General features: G+C 37.9%; 1 protein-coding gene across 4 annotated transcripts in view; it reads right to left on the bottom strand.

The window, feature by feature from the left end:
* SK (small conductance calcium-activated potassium channel) overlaps positions 1–23,794 on the bottom strand; it is a 398,226-nt gene that overhangs the window by 11,125 nt on the left and 363,307 nt on the right. For 3 of the 4 annotated variants that reach the window (XM_072297495.1, XM_072297494.1, XM_072297496.1), the window contains 2 exons: positions 16,312–16,447; positions 971–1,081 (listed from right to left, as the gene is read on the bottom strand). In XM_072297495.1, the coding sequence (XP_072153596.1) occupies positions 971–1,081; positions 16,312–16,447 (247 nt within the window). Of the gene's footprint in view, positions 1–970; positions 1,082–6,958; positions 7,095–16,311; positions 16,448–23,794 lie in introns of all 4 variants that reach the window. The other variant, XM_019061693.2, reaches the window with a different exon arrangement.

Below are 23,794 nucleotides of genomic sequence, written 5' to 3'. Positions count from 1 at the left end.
ACAGAAAATCATATAGCTGGCTGTAGAATGCGGAGAAAATCATACGGCCGGGCTATACGAAGCGATAAAAAATTATGCAGCCGGGCTATAGTTCCTATCGCCGGGCTTTACACTTTATCGCCATCGATTATAAAAGGCTATAAGAAATTGTGTAGAAATTCGTGTGCTTTAGAAATCATTAAGTTTGATATGGAACCACCTTAATATTTACAAAACACACGTTATATTTTCCTTTAATACATATTTTTTTTCATCAATTAAAACGAGAATAATCCATACAGGATGTGCAAACATTTCAAAACCATGAGTTGAATAACGCTGACTCCGCCAGATTAAATATTAGAGCCTAACACAAAGCGGAGCGGCGACGCACTGACGCCTACAAACCTAACAGGGATACTTCACGCATTGCGCAACGCGTGAAGTATCCTGTTAGGTTTGAAGGCGCCAATGCGCGTTTCGCGCTGGCTGCCCGCCTGCCGCACCGCAGCGCTGGGAAGCAACTATTTCACACCAAAGGTATTGCACAGTATCATACGAAACTGAAGGCGCTCTAATATATTAGGGATGGCAGGCATCCATCAAAAGTACGGAGCTTCCTGCGCAAAATAAATCAAGATACTACGGCCCAAAAAGAGAGCAGTGGCCCAAAAACTCACTAAGTCCTAGCATCCGTAATTAGTGACGTTTAGCGTACACTTTATCGCCTGGCTTTGAGTTGCTTAATCGCCATCGGCTATAAAAGGCTATAAGAAATTGTGTAGCCGGCTAAAGAAGCTATTGGAAATCTTACAGCCGGCCGTAGGTCTATGGTATTTCGGAACACAGATTCTACTGCCAATTTTTACCAGGGCAGTGTTGGATGTTTGAATAGTTAATCGACACCACATTAAATTCATTCCCCTACACTCCCTCCTCTTAGGGGCTGATTACTTAGTAACGAGGATAAAATATTAAACTGAATACTTACGCGCTTAGTGAGTTGAGTATCCATCATAAAATTGTGAACATGTTTTTCAGCTCGCGTGAGCTCCATTTTACGTGAGACAACGGCAACCAGTAAGGCTGTGCATCCAGCTCCCTGAAAAGTCAATCACACAATCTCTCGCTCAGCAAAATATTTCCTAGCGTTTCGTAAAAAAAACATTACTCAATAGGTATTTGAAAGCTCTTAAAAATAAACTACGTAGCTTAATTTATTGTGAGAATGCGTTGGAAGGCTTAATTGACGAACACACTAGTCTTATTTTACACTTGAATAAAGGACCGAACATTTTAATCTCTTTTACTACTTGTAATTAGATGAATCAGACATTCAGCGGATATTGATACCTCGAAAGGGTTCATAATTTCGGGGCGATGATATGATCGTGTGCGAAGAAACCACGAATAAAAGAAGAACAAAATAAACGCAACTGCCAAGAATATTTGGTGGGAATCTTGTACTTTTGGTACTGTTTTGGGAAATTGTAAAAAATGACACATAACATAGGTAGTGTATTGACACTTCATCAGAGAAATTCGCTGGTAAAATCAAGTTTATTGTTATCAGTAGAGCCTCTCAATACAGAGAAAAAGATAGTTTTTTTCTGTGCTGGAGAAATTTTAAGGTACCATTCTTCACCGGCGAATGTGCTATTTATTAAATTGAGGTAGCGCGGGTTTATTGGTTCTGCATAGGCATACAATTGCATAAATTTTCAAAATTACCGCCGATAACACCTTAAAGGAGTGGCATCAATAAAGGAGTTTATTTCAAAGGGAAAAAATCGAGATGGCTATCTATCTCGGTTCATACAGCTCTCGATTCATCGTAAACTCATAACAATAAATTTCGGATGGCAGCATTGCAATAGCTGATCCAACGCTCAAATTGTGATGGGTTAAAATCATTGCTACTTGAGCCGCGAGAAAAATACGCCCAAACACGGCTTTGAAGACATTGCTCTACGAAACAGATGGGTCCATTTAACTCCATCTTAATCGATATTTTGCATTTTTTAAAAATCATTAGTTATGAAACTCGGGAGACGAAATACAGACGACTAGGAAATTCAATTGATTCACTTCTGATAATCGAATAGATTCGAAAATGGCCTTCTTGTTGGTCAAAAACGATTCTTGCAAGCTGGCAACAGTGTTTTTTCTCTGCTAAATGTACGTAAAGAAAAATCGATTTCAAGTGAAACGGGTTGCAAGGTTAAACGACAAAATGTGAATATTTTTACTTGCGATTAAATGAGGAAAAGTGTTGGTTTTCCAGCATCATATTACAATGATGCTGGTGAGGAAAGTGGACAGCCTTACAGACTAAGAGTAACGCTCGAAGGGGGATGAAGGTCTACGGATGCGTTACAGAAGGAGGGAGCGTTCAGAGCCGCGTAACATAACGCTGCAATGAGCGCGTATTATAGCGCCGATTTTCGAAAATCCAAGGTAATAAACCAAGGAAAGGTGGCAATTCCTAAGCGAAATTCATCACTAAACTCAAATTTGAGGGACATTAAATTTGGCGTCACGTCTCTTTTTAGGGGGTGCAGACCTGTGTTAATTATGCGTTAATGGGGGCAAAAGGAACCTATTTCCAGCGTTACGTATCCTGTAAACTTGCGTTGTTATGATCCAGTCATAATATACCCATTGTATAGGGTAGGCTCTCAGCGGTCTGAAAAACCCGGAACGACGGGGAAATTTATGGCAACCTGGAAGTTAGGAAACTTTGGGAGCAGCGTTTAGTAGACGTGAGATTAATTAAAAAGAAAAAATCCAAGAGGAAGGCTCATTCGAGTTTCAAGAAAAGTCAAGGAATTCGATAATTTTGGAGTCAGGGCAAAGTGAACGAAAGTCCAGGAATTTGGAGGAAAGGAAAGTGTGGAAACTCTGGCGATGTTCGTTTATTTTTTTTAAAATTGCGGTTTGAAAAGAATCGCAACCCCGCAAAATGAAAGCAGTTCTGTAATACAAAAGTTTAGCCAAGAAGCACGGAATGTAGCAATGAACCATCAGTCATTCGGAAGATCAATACGCAGCGGTCCTCTTTCGCTAAGTTTTGGCGGTTATCGGTGGAGCTTCGACCGTTCCCTCCGACTGGAGCTCCTTCGATGTAGTGGCGTATTTGAATCTACACATGAGCCGGGAAAAGCATTGGATTCTACGAAAGACGGGACTCATTGCGGAATTTAGCTACGCTCATCCGTCCGGAGAGTCGGGAAACTCACCCCTTGGAGTTTTACGACCACTACTGTGACGGATCTTACGCGGTTTTTGTGTAGACGTGTGTATGTGTATATAGATTTGTGTTTCGTAATGAAGAATAATAAAGCAATGATGCAAGCAATCGGATCAGTGGGACCTCCACTTGCTGCCGCCGAGAAATATATTGGTTCATAAGCTCCAAGTCATAAATTCGACGACTGGCTTATGACTGGACGGGGAAGGAAGGGAGGTGGAAAGGATACTGCCCAATGCAAGAAGGGACGATGATGTTCGAGGTTCGAAATTTTTCAAACTGGAGGTGCGCTTGTGGAGTAAAAGTAACAAGATGAATAGCCTCGAATAGTACGACGAAAAAACAAACACAAGAAAAATCGTCTGAAAAAGCTAAAATACACTGTGAAATGCTTTCGGGATACTTAAATGAGGAGGAACGTTGGCGCAGTGTAATTTGTCTTTCCGTTTTTCAAAGCGCCTTCAAATAACGATGAGACTCCGCAACACGCCGAAGTTCGAATAGTGGTATCACGCAAACTTCCTTGTGTGATATTTAAATGAGGAAGAACGTTGGCGCAGTAAAATTTGTCTTACTTCCGTTTTTCAAAGCGCCTTCAAATAACGATGATACTCCGCAACACGCCGAAGTTCGAATAGTGGTATCACGCAAACTTGCTTGTGGGATATGGAGTGCACAAAGTGAGTTGCGTTGACCAGCAAGTAACTAAGTTTTTTAGGAGGCAAGTCTGCGGGCTGATTATTGAAATTAATAGACGCTGCAATGGACAAAGAAAAACGAGCGATCCTGTTGGTGAAAGTGGGTGGTTGCAATGGACAGAGGAAGGTATTTATAGACGAACTAACAGCAACCCAACAAGGACCCTATAGTTATAGTACATAATTTTCCCCCTTGGTCTACAAGAAACAAACGGTTTTGACTGATAGGATCGCTCTATCTTCCCTTCATCTTTTTTGCCCATAGCTTTGTCTATCAATTTCAAAAATCAGCCCCGAAGGATGTTTCGGGGGCGGTTTCAACTCGATCGCGAGCCGGGCTAATAAAATGAGCAAACTGCAACTTGTACAACTTTCAAAAATACTCTTTAGCTTTTAAACAATCCCTCTCAAAGCTCATTTCGTCAATAATTCAGCGATTTAGGCAGGAAAGAGATAAAGTTCAAAACTAGATTCTAAATTCAATTTGTATCCGGAAACCTCCGACTAGAAATCCTTTCTGAGAAAGAGAGGAGTAATGTTCACTCTTCATCAGATGACTTACGAGTTCTCTGCTTCTCTAAGTACGTGTTCTATCATTCACAGCGTATCACTTCTGTTCATTGGTTTGGCTGAATTTTTCATGGAAGAAAATCTTAGGAAACGTTTGAACTGCCGTCTTTATATCATCAGTAGAGCCCGTTCACTTAGAATTTAGATTCGCTTTGAGTTCTCTTAAATTTTTGAAAAGGTCAAAAGCGCCCGGTTAGAACTGCAGTCAAGACAAAAGATTAACGTGAGCACTTTTTTTCTCCTCAAGATTCTGAGTAAAGTCCCGACGTTGGTGGTCGAGCGGTGTCTGTGGAATGTGACTCATGCTGGTATCGCCCCTCGGACAGTATTTTGAAATAAGGAGATACTATTTCTGATTCATTTTAGAAACGGCATATCTGTCACTAGATTTCTCATGTAGACAGATATTTTTATGGATGCGCCAAAAATAGCAGTTCTCGATTGCAAAATGTAAACCCTTTAGATGAAAAAACGAGTTAGGAGTTGGTTTGAGCTTGGGTAGCCGCACGAAGTGCAAAATTTCCAAAAATGTATATTTCAGAAAAATATTTTAAATGTGAAAGTAAGCGTTGAACTTCGTACTTAAAGTTCATTTATCCCTTAAGTTTTATTCGTTTTTCATGACCGAAAACAACTTAAAATCTCTTTTTCTCTTATCGTTAAAAGTAATCAATTTCACATTCATGGACAAGGGCTTTTGAAAAGAGAAGAAGACACCACAAGCAGATCTACATTGAGTCCTACCATATCTTTATGCCCCAGCCCAGTTAATCCATTATTGAATGCTTCATCGTTAATTATTCGTTTGACTTTCATTTTCATTTTCATTTTTTTTTTTTTAATTAGGTATGAAAAAGAAATTATGCTTTAAAGGTGTGAAAAAGTTTCAAAATTTTGAAGTAAATACAGACACAATTGATTAATGGGGAAAAATGAATCGATTTACAATTAGGCGAATAAGAATAATGTCAGTATAAAAAAGTAATCAATACTCAAAGACGAAAAATGACAGAAAACGGGAAGAGATATATTTTAGAGCTGATTTTATAAAACCACGGACACACTGAACGACAACTAAAGCAGCTGCGAAAAATCTCTAAAGTAAATGCAAAAATGAAGATCTGCAGGTTAAGTGTGTTTGTTTTAAAAAAGAGGACAGAAATCACAAGGGGGCACGAATATCACCATTCCACTGAACTAGTCAATAAATGCTCTAAGAGTTTCCATTGTTGCGGGTTGAACTATTTGTATGAAACGCTATTCCGATTGCGAGAAAGCATGAAAAATTAAGTTGGCAAACAATAGTTCCTCAATTCAACTATGATAAATAATCGATTCACCACTTCGATAAACATCACTTGAATGGTGTTGAGCAGAACAGTCACTAATTGTTGCCAGACAAAGCTAAACAATCAGCATATTCCCCTAATTAAATCCATGTCAAATATCCTTATTTTAGCACCAAACCTTGCAACCTTGTAGTCACTTCTGCATTGGAAGTTTTGAAGAAAGGTGTTCCCAGTCCTCCTTACAGTATTGCACATGGGCCTTTTTTTTCAAAACTCCCGATGTAGATGAGACCAGAGGCTTGGCGTGCATTGCGATATATCGATTGATCTGCCATTTAAACCTATGGAAACGCATCGATGAACTGGGTGTTCGCAAGGAACACCTTAATAATCGATTCTTAACCATAGCCTCAAATGGGGAAATATCGATGATCGATCATTCACGCCTTGCCACTGAGATGTGACTATTTCGCTTAAAATTTTTCAAACGATGCTTCACATACATTTTAACAGACGTTCCCAGCGTTGCCAACTTGCAGTGTAAACATCCCTAATCTAACGAGAATTGATCAGAAACCATTTAAAACTCTTAAAATCGCAAAAAATGGGTACGAGCCTTTAAAACGTTTAGTTAGTGAGCTGAATCGTTAAACCGATGTATTTTAAAAAAAAATAATTCCGCCTATGCCCCTATTCATTTTTTATCCTATGGGATACAGATCATCAATGTGAAAAATCGGAGAACCATGCTTATTTTAGTTAGGGAAACCTGGAAAAGCCAGAATTTTTTTTTGAATCTGTAGTCATCCTGATATGGATGGAATTCTCTCGGCGAATTAAATAGGTAGATTATATCGAGCATCAAGACTTTAGATGGTTATCTCCTGTTCTATCTGCAACCACAGGAGATTAAGTGCAACCTGCAGTTAGCAGGTCAAATTATCGGCATTTTTTGGGAGAGAATGTTAGTGTTGAACAGTGGCAAGGCCTGAATGATCGATTATCGATTTCCCACTCGAAGCTATTGTAAAGAATCGACAATGAAGGCGTTCATTGCGAACACCCTGTTAATCGATCCTTTCAATAGCTTTAAATGACGGATCGATCGATGAATCACAAAGCATGCCACGCCACTGGTGTTAAATAGTGGATAACGGCCCGATTAGTCTTACCATAATGCCGGTGCTGACAGCAATTCCTCGTCCGCAGTACGTATTAGGAACGATGTCACCAAAGCCGACACTCAGGAACGTGATGGCAATGAACCACATCGAGTTGAGAAGATTCGCATGGTCGGTATCATGATACCTACAATTAAACTATAATTTGTAGGCTCTTCAAAAGGAAACACTTGAGATCTTAAAGATCTTATCAATGCAATCGGAGACAATATATTTGAAAGACCCTGCGCTGACAATCAAACCAATGTAATCGGGAGAGTCAAAAGTTAAGATCGGACATCAACACATTTCATCGCCTGATGAAAATTAATGAGTAATTTGTTGAGCAAAAAATCAAATAAAATTTACCCACTGGTGACTGATGGATGCCTGGGTGAACTTTTGTTAGGCGAGTTGTTGAGAATTAGGTTGGGATTGCCAAACCAATTTCTTCACTCACTGGCCATCAGTCATCATGAGGCAAGTATAGCATTGATTTCCGAAAGTTACTTTTATATTATAGGGAAGATAGTCATGCAGGGTCCCTAAAATATATTGTCTGCAAATGCAATAAAAAATCATTCTTTCAATATTTCTGTAAAGCTGAGTTTAAGAGAGGTACATGATTCCTATCGGGCGTAATTCCATTTAGCAAAGCTCATTGAAAAATATTTATCTATGACAGTCAAAAAATTATTTTTAGAATTCGACTTACTATTTTAAGAGATAGTAAAATTGTTTGTATTGGATATTTTGGAAATGTATTTCTATCATAATATCAGCTATCTCTCGAAAATACTGGACCTGATTAAGATAAATCGCAGTTACTGATAATTATTTACGACTAGGTATAGAAATACCAATTAAATTATTCGAATCCTTTGTGAGCATAACTTTTCATCTTATAATAGAAGAATCTTCATGGCAAAATTAAAAATATTAATGACTTGAAAGAAGTATTAACCTCCTGTAAATAGAGATAGCCTTTAACATCGCCAACTTTCAATACCCAATACAGTTTTGTTTTTCGTCATCGATATTTAGAGGCTAGCGAATATTTGGGCGATTTATACTTTAATTGCTAAACATGTATTACTGTTTCTCATCATAAAAATTTCACATACTAATTTTAGTTTTGTAATTATTAACTCAAACTTTCACTGCTTTAAGGGATATTGTAAAATTGATTGCTGTTATTTAAATATGAACATAGTTTTGTTCATTTATTAAGCCAGAAGAGAAAATAACTTGATAAAAGCTCATTGCTACATTATATTAGTGACCTGACAGCACCAGTAGCCTTCTTCTTGCGAAATGAACATGATGCTTTGAGAAGGAGGAAGAGAGAGGGGAAGAGAGAGAGATAGTAACCATAAGAATTCATACAACTGTTCTCCAAGAATTGACATACCTATACTACAGGCAATAATTTGTTATCAGCTCACAGAAAGAGAGAGAGAAAAAACCTAAGCGATTCATTTTGCTTACATTATGCAAATGATTAAAACTTATTAAAACATGCACGGAGAAATCAATTTAGTTAGTGCCAAATACAATAATCTTCGCCAGCGTGTATTTTTTCAACGCTGATAATAATTGAAGGGTCCACGAAAAAGAGGAGCGATTGCAAGAGGGCCATTCTAAGACTGTCTAAAATTTGATTAAAAATCTCGTTAAAATATGTCATTTTGAGAAGAAAAATCTGCCTTAGCAAGTTGCGCAATCGGCGACTTGCAAACCGAATAAAATAATCTAAACGTATTTACCTACTCCAGTCGAACTTCATTTAAATGACTCCTTAAAGCAATTTGATCTCTTTTAATCAACATTTTGAGCAATTTGATCAACAGAAAATGCCCTTGCTTCCTCGAAATTCATTGAATTAAATATTTTCCAGAAACGAAAGACGCACAACTTGAATGGATGTACCTCAGCAAGTGTTTCTTTTTTTCAAAAAGGAGGAGGCTACAGAGGCTTGTAGTTGGAGTTTGTAACTATCATTTTCTGCTCATATTAGAAACAACTTTGTATGTCATTAGTTCTCCTATGCAGTTAGGCGTTTTCATAGATGAGCCGGAACTAGTATTTTCTTATTCTAAAATGAAGTCCAACTGTGGAGGCAATACTGATTGTTACTGCTAAACTGTTACCTGAGACGTTAACATGACGCAAGAATGAAGACTTATTATTTCACGATTCTTTCACTTTCGAACACTTTCAGTGTTCGATTGTGGACTGTAAACTATTTTGAGTTCTAATTCTTTAGAGCAGAATACTTGGCATTAAGTGTATCTGATTCGAGCCACCAGATTCACAACAAAGCAATGCGCGACCAGAATTTCTAAAAAATAATCTTTGTTTGACATGGTTTATATCAAATATATGCCTTTACTTTTTTTAAGCCTTTTTAATTTGCATCGGGGACTTAACTTCAGTTACACTGGCACTTGGTTAAACTTATATAGATTCATCGCAAATTGATATCAAAAGACATTTTGGACACCACAAGAACTCATAATTGGAAACGGAAATGAAATTATAAAAAAAAGACTTGGGAAGCTGCAAGAAGAAATCGTGGCTGACATATAGGGGCGTAACTACACGTTGAGATGAGCCCGGGGAAAGCAGTGGGTTCAGTGGCGTGGCGTGAGTTGCGATGTATCGATTGTTATGCCATTCAAACCAATGGTAAAGAATCGATTATTAAGGTGTTCGCTGCGAACACCCTTTTTATCGATCCTTTTCCATAGATTTGAATGGCATAACAATCGATATATCGCAATTCACGCCACGCCACTGAGTGAGTTTTATGGATGACAGGGTTCATCGCGAAATGTAGTCATGCCTTTATGTCAGGAGAATGACTAAATGACTGAGTGTGGTCAGAAGAGCGACACCAACAACCTACATTATTTATCGTGTCTTATATAATCACAAGAAGACCGGACTGTAACGGTAGCGGTGGTTTTACGATGCTCAACAGCTTTATAACGGAGATTAGGGGCATTGCTCTGAATAGAATAATGTTCATTAACATTTCTGAACATCAGTAACCGGCAAAAATGTTTAATAACCCTCTTTACATAAAGCTCAATTTGTTCGCTCCACCAGGAACTTTCACTGACATAGATAATGCGAGTGTAAAATATGAGCACTTTCGTAAAGAATTGGAGTTGAATCCTTGGTAAAAATTGGCGATAGGAGCTGCGTTTCAAAATACCATAGGAATTCTTATAGCCGGCTAAAGAGGGCAATAGAAAATGATATAGCTGGCTGTAGAAAGCGGAGCAAATCATATAGCCGAGCTATACGAAGCGATAAAAAAGTATGCAGCCGGGCTATTGTTCCTATTGCCGGGATTTACACTTAATCGCCATCGGCTATAAATGGCTATAAGAAATTGTGTAGAAATTCGTGTGCTTTGGAAATCATTAAGTTTGATACGGAACCACCATAATATTCACAAAACACACATTATATTTGCCTTTAATACATACTTTTTTTCATCGATTAAAATGAGAATAATCCATACAAGATGTGCAAACATTTCAAAATCATGAGTTGTAAAACGCTGACTCCGCAAGATTATATTGGAGCCTAACACAGAGCGGAGCGGCGTGCTGCCAGCGATAAGCGCGCACCAGCGCCTACAAACCTAACAGGGATACTTCACGCATGGCGCAATGCGTGAAGTATCCCTGTTAGGTTTATAGGCGCTAAGGCGCTTTTCGCGCTGGATGTCCGCCCGCCGCGCCGCAGCGTGCCACGGCGCTTGAAGCAACTATTTCACACCAGAAGTATTGCACAGTATCATACGAAATTGAAGGCGCTCCAACATATTAGGAATGGCAGGCATCCTTCAAAAGTACGAAGCTTTCCGCGCAAAATAAATCAAGATACTACGGCCCAAAAAAGAGCGGTAATCCAAAAATAGTCCTAGCATCTGTAATAAATAACATTTAGCATACACTTTATCGCCTGGCTGTTGCTCAATCGCCATCGGCTATAAAAGGCTACAAGAAATTGTGCAGCCGGCTATAGTAGCTATTGAAATTCTTACAGCCTGCTTTAGGTCTATGGTATTTTGGAACACAGATTCTACTGTCAATTTTTACCAGGCATTGTATAAAATTAAAACATTCAATTGACCAATAATTGTACTGATCGATTTTAGATGATGTTTCAACATAAAGTATGGTGTCTAGGACTATGGTACATCGATTGTTACCAGGATTTTGAAAATATCAGAGACTTTGATCTCGGAATTGTTGTTGAAAACGCAAAATTTCTTAGTAGGATGTAATTGTAATTTTTATAAAAGATTATTCGATGAATATTTTGATTTATTCAGTTCGGCAGCCATCAATTTAATAAGAAGTTCCAAAATAACTCATATTTGACTGCACACTGGTATTGAATAAAAATCATTCGAATGACTATAGCAAAATCAGAAGGAACACAAAATATTCAAGCAACTTTTAACTTCTTGCGGGTGAAGACAAAGAATGGAAGAGAGGTGAATCTAAATTGACTCGTAATAAAACATTGATTCGTTGACTGAATAGTAGACTATCCATCGCGATTAAAATTGAAGAATCATTTTGGGGTAATAGAAAGAACTACATTAATGGAGGAAAGAGAGAACGACAACTGAGAAAGAAACCGTCTTTTTTTGCACTTACTTTACCCAAAGGCCAGAAATTAAGCGTGTTTAATTCTTTCTCCCCAAGTCTTGCCAAGTCAGTTCTAATGTCACGGTCAGATATATTATATAGTGAAATTGATATGATGGATATAAAAATATAATGATTCTCCATGGCAACGAATCGATCATATGAAAATGACAGTTCCAAGAAACTTTCTCTACCTCATTGACATACTGACAGAAATATTGCTTAAAGTCAGGTCTTTGATGATTATGAAGCAGCACATTTCATACAAACGACACAAATCGAAATATTCATAGAAATTCTTTTTACATTTTTGTTTCATTTCTCAAAGAAATTACAATTATTATTTTTTCTCACCGCTATCAGTCCATTTCAGAATACTAAAAAACCGCTTTTTCTTTTAAAATTACATTTCGCGTGTATTCATTTAGTGCATCTTCGTGCCATCAGGTGTTGATATTTTCTGAACGAAAAACAGCTACAGTTATTTGTATTTTCCGCTGAAAACTTTGTAATTCTCACTCGCGAAGACTAAAATCGATTCGATTGTGCTTTTCGATAATTCGATATTTTTTTTTGCGCAAAAACCACGCATAAGACGAAAAAATATCAGAATTTGCATTGTGTACGTTTATAATCAAAGAGATGGATACGGTGCTCCAGCCTGAAGTGGCTCCATGAAAAAAGCCAGGCAGGAAGCATACCTATCATATTTCTTAAGGGAATGAAGAAAATATCTTTTTGAGTAGGTTCTCGGGTACGTTTTACAATTTTCTGCGTAAAGGAATGAGCGAAACGTAAAAACATAAATGTAAACAATTGAAGAATGGTGACAAAAGTAGGAACAATAGCCGCCAAAATACGTGATAGCACATTGAGCAAAAATGTCACAGTTGTAACTGGTCAAAATTTTTTTTTGATTTGCCAGAAATTTGACAGCTGCTACAAGGTTGATTTTAAGCGCTAATTCCAAACATGACCTTTGCTTTGCTAGAATAGTTAGATTATTCCCGAAAAAATCTAAATTTTCCCTTAAAATCGCCCTTTTAAGGAAAAATTCCGATTTTTCCGAGAAAAATCAACCCAGACCAGAAAAACGGCTGTCATTTTCGAGATCGGCGCTGAGGATCTACCTTGCCTCACGCCAAATTTTTGACAAATCTAAAAAAAAAATATTCTTAACCAGCGTATTCAGTTATTATGGAACGTGAAACACAAAGTAATACAAGCCTTCATTTGATTCTGGATAATACAAAATTTGGGTATTTTCTTTGTACCGAAATCAACGCAAACTATAGATTAGCTTATATGTTTCTTTTCTCACAGTAACCAGAAGTAGCGCACAAGAATACAAACATATTTCTCAGAGCAGCTGTGATTGGAATACCTGAACAGCGGATGACCGTAAAGAATAATTCCAAGATCGATATAAAGCATTGCTAAGAGAGGATTTTATCGATCAAGCAGTGGGGTGGCGTGCTTTGCGATGAATTAATTAATATGTCATTCAAACCCGTGAGGAAGGGTCGATTATCAGGGCGTTCGCAACGAACACCATAATAATCGATTCTTCACCATAGCTTCAAATGGGAAAATATCGATAAGGTCGATCATTACGCCTACCCACTGCGATCAACGACACTCGATAGCGACTCATAACTGACCCGCTGCTTCCCTAAATCAAGCGCTGGCGAGCCGTTACTAACAAAAAGCCCCAGTTAAATGGACGTATTTCTATCAAACGGAACTATGTGCATTTGACGTGAGCCCTGTTATGCACATATTCTTATGGGTCTCAGGGCTTATGTCTTAATGCACATAGTTCCGTTTGACAGAAATGCGTCCAAATATACACATCTCTGTCTCATCTACCTACCCTTAAAAATATTGCAAAAATTCCCCCGAACGCAGAAGCAATTTGCGAAACAAAATCAAAGGTCCGCTCATAATGTAGTGAATCAAAAGCAGCTTTCTTTCTAAAACAAGTGGCACAAAAAGCACCATGCAAAAAAAGAGGAGAGGTTAGCCAATTCAACAGCAATGTTACAGCTGATTTTGGTACGGAAGAGGAATTTGGGTAGATTCAACCACCTCATGGTAAAAAAATATTATTTTCCCGAGGAATTAACGTTAATGCTGTCGTGATAATAAACACAAAGCCGGTTTACATTTTGCGATAAGGAAATACTATTTCCAGTCCATTTTAGGAACAACATATGTGCCATTACGAGCAGATTTCCTGTCCAGGTAGGAGCTTCTATGGATGGGCCTGAGTTAATAGTTCCTTGTAGCAAAATGTAGTTGAAACCTACTTTATTCAACCATATTTTCGGTAGAACCAATTTTCATGGGCGGATCCAGGGACTTTTTGTCGGGGACGGGGGGTAGAAGAACACCTCATCAAGGTATGTTGTGGGGGGGGGGGCACTAAAAGTCTCCCCACCAGAGGGATTCTGAATGGAATGTATGAGTGTCTCAAGATGGGATCGATACCAATTAGATAAGTACTGAACAGAAATTTTGAGAGCTTAAAAAGAGCAATTCGGATGCAATCATTTGCAATCCTCCAGTGACTGATACTGATGACATAAATGACTGATACCCAGATTTTGGAAATTCCCTTTATGAAAAGAGATTTTCCTGTAGCTGAAAATTTAAAAGCTGCAAAATTTAAAACAAGAGAAGGAAACTGTCACAGAGCTAACCTATTGTTTCAAACGCAAGACATTACTGATTGATGTCTTCCTTCCCCATGGTTATAAAAATGAAATCGATGAATTAATCGCACCGCGGGCGCTGGGAGGGGAGGGGGTGTGCAATGAATAATTGGAAATAGGGAGTTGAGGAGGAAATGGAGGTGTGCAAGATACCCAAGGAATGTAAGGGTATGTGGTGATTGGGTGTCACACTGTCGCAAAGCGCCTAATAGCACTAGAGAAGCAACATGTTTGAATGATTGGTCGGTAGATAACTTTATTTAAAAGATGTTTCAACAATTAAAACCATCAGTACCACGAAAATCCAGAGATCAAATGTTTACGATTTAGCAAGAAGGGAGGCGCCAGGTGTCTGGTGTCTATGCACGTATATGTACCGCTAGATAGGCATTTTCATCAAAATCTTTCATGGAATAGTAGTATATGACGGACTACTGACGTTCGTACAATAGCCTTCCAACGACAGTCCTTATTCTCACACAAAAGCCTGCTAGCATTCGTTGATCGCTGCTTTAGTCAATCCGTGTTGCTTTACTAAGCATTGCAGTGGATTGTGTTTTATTTGATTTTAGAGCTATAATCAAGTTCAAAATCGCATACAAACGTATTCTGCACTACATCGATGCACAGAAAAAAACATAAATTTATACCTTGGAGATTTTTGAACACGCTCCGTGTTCTTGATACTAAATGGTTGCTCTGAGACCTTGTTGTGCTAAAAACTAAATGTATAGTAATACTGACTTCCGTATCGTCAGATTATGACGCTATTATTCTGTGAGCTAATACCACACTTATTGATTTGTGCAGCAGTGATGTGTAATTTCTGAGCTACCCGCTTTTGAAAAGAATGCGAAGAAGATGGAATTTTGAAAGAATAATGGACTTCTAAATCTTGAGATCTAAATTTTGTTATACCTCCTTTCATATTTAGTTGAAAATCCATTTCCATCCAAGGATTATGATTAACTAACGAAGTGAATCCCTGCTGTGAAAATAACGATTCATATGGATCGAATGGGATTATTAGCCATTCGTGAATGAACTTCAAAAGAATTAGAATTAAAAAATAAAAGATACCTAACTTTTTTTTGTTTTTTTTTTTTGTCAGGAATTGTTTCCAAAAGCAGTAGCTGCAGTCACGGTAACTCATGTTTCTTTGTATAATTTAAAAATCTCCCGAAATCAAGGAAATACGGCATGCGGGGTAATAATCTTATACTTTAGGCTGAGTTATTTGGTTTTAGACACTGCAGGACATTTGTTTCCTATCTTTGACTTTGAATAATATATATGCAATTAAATACCAATAAGTATGTCCAATATCAGACAGAAGATGTTAGCGGTTGCTATCCAAAAAATACTGAAAACGCTCCTCATTTCAAATATCTAGAGGCATCACTCTCAAAAGTATCTCAGAAAAAATATTTAAATTTGTAGATCTAAATCGAATAAAATAAAAAGTGAATTTGGCAAAGGATCGGAACTTGTTAGTAAAACATATTGAATTTCACCCAATAAAATTTTCTAAAATCTGTATTTCTCTTTTGAGTTAAAACTTAACACCTAAATGAAAATAATGTTTTTGGGCGATACAATCCTTTAATTAGTGGGGCCCTTTAAATTGGTGAAACTCGAGTGAAGTAGTTCATTTGAAAATTACATTAATTTCATTCGTACTCAAATTTAAGCGTCCTCAATTTAAAAAAAAGGACCGCACATGTTCATCTCAACCTCAATTGCAGTAAAATTTTGTCTATGAAGTAAGCACCCTTAAAAATGTATGCACATTATACAACTTTATTTCAATTCATCTTCTGTCAAGAGTTACCACTGCTTTTGACCTATCAGTAATTTGTGATGAATGATGTAATTCTCTAAGCGGGAATGGGTACTTCTACAAGAGCCGCTTGTTAAGTTCCCTGTGGTTCTTAGCATTGTGACCATTATAGGGACCATTATTATTATGGTGACTTACCATTATACCGCAGGTAAGAGTGATGCCTCGTCCGCAGTATGTGTTAGGCACGATGTCACCATAGCCTACGCTCAGAAGAGTAATTGCAATCAACCACATAGAATTCAGGTAGTTAGCGTGGTCTTCGTCATGATACCTGTCACACAGACCCGTTTGTGAATTAGCGTCACCACCCTCACAAATTACCTTACAAATGGAGATACTCTACGACTTAAATTAGCTCAATTTTGTTTCAAAATTTTTAAGGAAACACCTAGATCTAACTTTAGGAAATTTTACATTTAAAAAAAAAATTATATTTTTAAAAATGTCGGTAAACTTTATAATTTTCATAATACTAATAATTGTAAAACCAAGCATATTTTTTTATGTTCATTACATAATGTTTGCAACTTTTTAGAAACGTATCTGAATTACTCCCACCGGATATTCGGACTTAATAATTGTAATGTCAATGCCTGATGAGCTGTGTTGACTAATTATTTTTCTGTTTGAATCAAACTTTAAGAAACCCAGATCGGACCGAACCACGAAGATTGTCCCTTTTTCTCGAGACACATTTAGAGTAGAGCTTTAAAATATAAGCGATAAAAAATAATATCAGTGGGTATTGGAAATTTGAACTTAAATATATCTTCTTTCAGGTTCATTCGAGAGATCATTCGATATTCATTCATCAGAGGAGTTTTCTAACAAAATATATTTCAGAAAGTATTACTTAAATTTTAAAAAAATAGGTATTCTCAGGCGTCAATTTATCAAGTTTTTGTCTCCTGACCTCGTGTCTATCCTCTTACAATGCCTGATGAAGTCTCCGGTATAATTTTATAATAAAACTCGACACTGAATTATTTATTGAGACATGATGGATCTAGGAATATTTTACAGAGGCACTCAGACAATCAATCTTTCAAAACTTTATTTCGGCTCTTAACGCATGGGATGACAATAACTAGTCGCGTGACCCTTCCTAGAAGAACCGTTTTTGTTCCTCTCAACTTCTCGAGGTAAATCATCTTAATATACGATTTTAAGGGTACCTATGGAGGGTTTTTTGGGGACACACATTTTTTCCATCAAATTACATTTAATACATTTAAGATTTTAATCCAGAGGAGCAAGAAAGGAAAACAGGAGAAAACACGAGCTTCATGCAACACCTACTAGACATGAACGAAACCCAATGAAATTAACCCTATCGGGTGACATCACGTTAGCTGTCCTCTCTTGGTTCGCTTGGGTGATATTTTTAGGTAAGGTAGTGTAAGATGCGCGATTCTTTTTTTATCTCCACCTACACTACTCTTTCCAAACAATGAGAGAAGACCATAAATGTTTCCCTCGTCCCAATTTTTATGAGTTTATGACTTCGTCCATCCTCTTTTTATTGGTATCTTGATTTTTTTCATGGGCTCTTGCAACAAAAATACCGAAGGAAGGAACGCTGCCCTGAAGCATTTTTTTTTTAAATTACTATCGGTTCCGAGCGCATTCGGGCCGGAGCAAAATCAACCGTCTGCACTCAAAAGAGATTGAAAAAAGAGAAGGGAATAAAGCAATTTTTTTTACTCGTCGACTGCGAAAACCTGATTTTGAGTGAAGATAATTATTTAGGTTAGGGCTAACGGTGGCTAAGCTATTGGCAACTCAAGGGCGGGCATGATTGAAACCATGACGTCTTGACGATAAATAAGTTGAATATTCAGCGTAGCAATTTGTCTACTTACCAGTAAAAACTGGGTATTTGTAAGTAAGTGTATTATGCTTGAAGACTTTATCAGATTTGTATCCAACTTGTTTGAAGTAAACTGGTTTTCATGTGCAGTACATATGCATGATTTTCAATTTAGTAGATTAATAATAATGAAAAAAAAAAATTCTCACACACACCGAAAGAGATAGAATTTCTCTCAGTCACCAGTTCCAATCGCGGATATGTAAAGCAGCACTGAAAAAAGGGTTGGATTATTTTGACTTAGATAAGCCAAATAGGCGTTGTACATAAATTTATCGGTACTGTGCAGCAAACTTATTGGAATTGTACTAAAAGGAGCACCAATAAGTTTGCTGGCAAGTAGTGTAAAGTATCGATAAAGTTGAACACGACACCGATTTGAGTTAGCAAAATTGGAATCATCCAATCCTCTTTCAGTGAGTTTGAGGAATTAAAAATTGTTTCGATTCTACTTCCACAGGATGATAATCGGATAAACTGTCATCGACGAAGGAATCAGAGCAACTTGTGAGTGTATCATGAGTAAGTTGATGTAAGTCATGATAAGTTTCTTCTTCTTTGTAACAGTACCTAGGCAATACAATGCCAAATGCACGATTTTCATTTGCCACTGTATTTAAGTCAAGTAAATCAGAATGGCTAAGACAAATTTTATGACTATCAAATGCTGCATTACCTCACGCTGCGTATGTGATCTACTAACGCGCTTTACTTGAAGATTTTTGACACCAAAGAGAGGTTAAAAGCGTGCAGTTTCTGAGACATTTTTCATCAGCCAGAAAATATACTTTCCAAATTCACCCATTTTTAAGTGACTCTTTAAAAAATTGTAACATTTTTCGTCGATGTCGACGTTCCACGGGATCGCTCTAAATTTTGGGCGTTGATTTTAAAACCGCAAAGGAGACGAAAAAACGTCCTTTAAAGAGGTAGATAGATTTTTTAACTCTCGACTTTTAGAGCGATATCGCGGAACGCCGAACTCAACGATAAATGGTGCGACCGAGATCCCATTCGACGTTCTCATGATAACTCATTTTGCTCTCAGATGACAACATATTATTAACTTAATTAAATCACTCTTCACTAAAATAAATAAAATCATTGAAAATCGAGGTGGAAGAATGACAGTTAACGGGAACGTCGAGCTATTTCAAGCAAATGTCGATTTCGAGATTTTTCGCTCACCCATCATTAATACCTACGAATAAATTAACTTATTTTCAAAGTTATTTACCAAAAATCGCAGATTCAGTTCAAATGAACATAATAGTAATTGAGTCTACAAAGCTTGAGTCTACTGAATACCGTGTAATATTGCGGACCTAACTATTCGATATGATTGAAGGTTGCGAAAATGATCGGGTGGGCTATGTTTCAGCAACTTCGAAGAGTAACGAACAACTTTGGAAAAAGAAACGCAGGGCTACGTTGAGGAGAATGGGGTGACAGGCGACAAGGACAGGCCTTGGCTTAGGGAGGGGGAAGGAGTCAACAAGAGGGCATGGGGGCTGCCGAGAAAAGACGTGAACAACAAACACAGAGAGACACAAAAGACAAAGACGCATACAGTACAGTCAAATCTCCAACAACTAAACATTAAAAATCAAGGCAAACAAGGCAGATATCAAACAACGGTCAACGAAGAAGCGTGTTTCAACTCCAGACAGACAAAAAAGAGTTAAGTTTACCATCAAAATACAAGACAATGATGATACAAAGAGATTCGACCGAAACACTTTTTTGCTTTATCACAGGCAAATGGTCTTCCAACTCGTGGAAGCCCATGAGCGAAAATTTTCCCAAGGCAACGGACCGAAAGTGCAAATGGTATCGTTTGCGCTTTCGGGCTGTCATCTTGCGGAATGACTTTAATCGATATATCGATATAATCGAAGAAGGGACTGTGTTGGAAGCATGACAACTTTGTACAATCATAAGTCAGCCGGGAGTCGGAAGATTTGTAGGCTGAAACGTATGTTAAAATGAAGAGTGTTCGAAGCCCCTCTCATCATTGAAAAAAGGGGGAAATCATATCATTCGCTCTGAACGTACAATGAACTGGCCAACAAAAAAGTATCCACAATGCAATTGTTGGAATAAATCGGTAGCCGTTATATATATATGAATGTTTGCTCTGAAGTATTCGACGAAAACTTGTCGTAAAGTTTTCAGTGTTCCTGTTTCGCATCTATTAAGGACACCATAAAATGACAGGAGGGGAGGGGGTCCTAAATTTTACTTTGTGCATTTGAAAGTCAAAAGTGGAGTCTAGGGATTTCTTACCTATACCTCATCTTATCACTCAACGCATGTTAGCCCATTCTCTTTTATCTTGACTCGACTATTAAGGAAATAAAGGGAACGAATTTCGTCTCCTTTAAACAGTAATCTCTCTCTCTCCATGACGAGAACTTGAGGGATTGGTCGACTTCCTCGTTGTAGAGAGGCTCTCGTGGTAACGATAATCGATCAGAAAAAAACGGACGAACTCTGACATGAATGAGTCAAGGTACCATTCAGGGGTGCAAAATCTACGATACATCGATCCTCCGATTGCAGGCTCAGAATGTGCACTGGTCGAAAATGGTGTACACCGCGGTAGGTGCAGCACAGCGAAACTACACATATTCAACAATTGAGATGTTGCATGTGTGAGGAATTTGCGATTTGACTATTGATTCTTATGTAAAAGTCCGCGAGAAACACGATGGTGCCACTGCGACTTTACTTATTCGCGCCAAAAAAGTGCGATCGGCGCGGAACGCGTATTAGCGTCTACAAGACTGAATGAATACTTCACGCATTGCGCGTTCACTACGGTGCGTGCTGTAATGGAGATGTTGCATGTGTGAGAAATTTGCGATTTGACATTTGATTCTTACGTAAAAGTTTGCGAGAAACACGATGGTGCCGCTGGTTTTCTCTGAAATCAACTCCCAAGCTCAGAAAAAGCTCTCAAGTTGAGGCCAAAATGGAGGGGATAATGGGGATATCCTACGCTATCCTGAGAGTCCACGTGTACATCAAGACGAACTCTCCATGCGAAGATAGGGAGCAAATACCTAAGCAGGCTTGCCGTGTTTTCAGTTTTAGAGTCCCCAAATAAAGTGGCAGCCCTGTAAATGTATTTGCTCCCTATCTTCGCATGGAGAGTTTGTCTTGATGTACATGAAATTAGAGGAACACGGGGTACAGGCTGTAAATAAAAGTAATTTGGACTGGACGTTTCGGGTTTTACATTCCTTTTTTCAACCACCGAAAAAAACAAAAAACAAAAGTTAAAATTTACACATAAATGAGCCGCCGCTTAACAGCAAGGCAAGACTTGATGTAGAGGTGGACTCTCAGGATAGCGTGGGATATCCCCTCCATTACGCCCTCAACTTTAGTGCTTTTTTTGAGCTTGGGAGTTGATTTCAGGGAAAACCAGTGGCACCATCGTGTTTCTTGCAAACTTTTACATAAGAATCAATTGTCAAATCGCAAATTTCTCGCACATGCAACATCTCCATTACAGCGCGCTCCGTAGTGAACGCGCAATGCGTGAAGTATTCATCCAGTCTTGTAGGCGCTAATATGCGTTCCGCGCCGATCGCACTGTTTTGGCGCGAATAAGTAAAGTCGCGGAGTCAGCGTACTACTATTAATTTTTTGCACGTTCTGTATGGATTACTGTCATTTAAAGTGATGGAAAAATAATTACACAAAATCTAACTAATTTTCTTCTGTTTATTTACAAGCGGTAAACACTATGTTCGCATCACTTGTGAAACTGGAGGGGAGGGGGGGTATTCCGATTTCTAGCGTTGCCTGTTTGATGAATGGCCCAAAACTATTTCAGAGAGGTATGCCGATGTTCATCTAAAATCAAACAGTTACCTTCAAGGATAGATTTTCCCTAATAGCAAGAGAATAAAAAATTTACATTCTGCAGATGCATTCGATAAAGTTTTTAGCATCTAATATGAATAACCTCTCATTTTCCAAGAGTGATGCTTGCAATATTAAGAGAAAAATGACTTTTAAATGCAAAATTTTGCATGTATTACATCATTAGTTATTCACACACGCAACATAAGCTAAATTGACTATTTACCCTCTTCCATCCTGGCGCATACACCTTTGCAATTTGTTCGGCGCTAAAACTTATTATTGTTTGGGTGAACATTGTGAGTATCAACCGGGCAAACATTCATCATTTTAACGTATGATCCAGGGACGTTACGAATCGTATGAGTAAAGTAAAAATGAAATATTTTTGCAGTAGAAAAGAAGCAGAACTCGGCCTTTGTGTCATAAATTTTAATTAGACAGCTCGTAATGGCCTTAAAACGCTACTCAATAGCTCAATTCCTTTTGTTTTACAATCTAATTCTAAATTTCCACCTTTGCAACGTTGTAGCGGGGAGAATTTGTTTTAAGGTCTTGAAAATTTCAGAAATATTTATTCCATCAACCTCAATGGGAGGGCAGAGGGTAGAGGATAAAGATGGATATTGGTATTCCTTCATAATAGCAATGAGAAAAAAATCTGGGGCTATCCTTCCTATCGTTACTTTAAATTGGCACTCCGAATAGCAAATTTTCAGAAATTTGACTTGCGGACATTCTAGGAGAATGATAGAAGAATGCAGTTGTAATTTATGATCTTCTTTTCAAATGCTTTTGTCCACGATTTACTTGAAATGGCTGTAGTCGTGTCAGGGACAAATTGTAGACTTCTTTGCGTAATTTCTTTAAACCAAGGACAAAAAATATTTTTTACGGCTTATGTGCCACCTTCTTGTTTCCGTTAAAAGATATATTGAGCTTATAATGTCTAAACAACACATAATAGCCGTTTTGCTGTTGAGCTGTCATCCTTTTCTACGTCCCGAGCAGCGGGTGGTGTAGAGTATCAAGCCGAGTTAGGTTCGGTTAGGTTCAGCAACTAAACTAACTCTGCGGTGTAGCTGAGAGTATCAAGCAAAATTGAAGGCGCTTCGCTGCGTTCTCGCAGATCAGCTTTTTAGCTGTCACAGTGTGCTTGAGCAAATTTTTATAAAATGGGAATGTCTTTTGATTGAACCTTCAAAACAATGCATAAGGATACTTCTACTAACGTTCTAGCAAAAAATTAAAATATTCTATTAAGTCCCTGGAAAATAAAGTCCCTTTGAAGTTTTCGAGGGTCAAATTCAGAGGCGCTAAAGGAGGAAACATCTCTACACCCCTTTCCTAGCTTGGATGGAATTAAAACTTTTAGATAGTGTTCCTTGGCATAAGAAATGATAAATCTGAAAGTTTCAAGACCCCTAAAAAATTATTTCTGCTACAGCGTTGCCACGTTTGAAAAGTTGAGTCAAGTTTTGAAGTTATATGTAGAATTTCCGGATAAATGTTTTGGATTATCCCCTAACAATTTTAGGAAACATTAACTTTAATTCCGTGAAATTTCATTTTGCATTTATGCGATAACGTAGCCAGTTACGGTGATTCAATGGACGCCATATTTTGTGTCAGAACGGCATGCGATAAATCGCGTCGATTAGTTCCATTTTTTCAGCAACTCGTCATTTTTCTCGACTTTTGAGATCGCGATTCTGTTGCCAAGGGACTAAATATTTCACTTACCAATTTTGACAAACAATTTAACGTAATAAAGGCGTGGTTTTTTTAGAGGGAAAATATCGTATTCGATACTAACATCAAAACTGCATTCGAATGCGATATTTTTCCTCCAAAAAACCACGCCTTTATTACTTT

This window comes from Bemisia tabaci, chromosome 2, assembly GCF_918797505.1.
Source record: "Bemisia tabaci chromosome 2, PGI_BMITA_v3".
In the NCBI taxonomy this organism is placed as follows: Eukaryota; Metazoa; Arthropoda; class Insecta; order Hemiptera; family Aleyrodidae; genus Bemisia; species Bemisia tabaci.
This window is presented reverse-complemented; position numbering and strand designations above follow the sequence as displayed.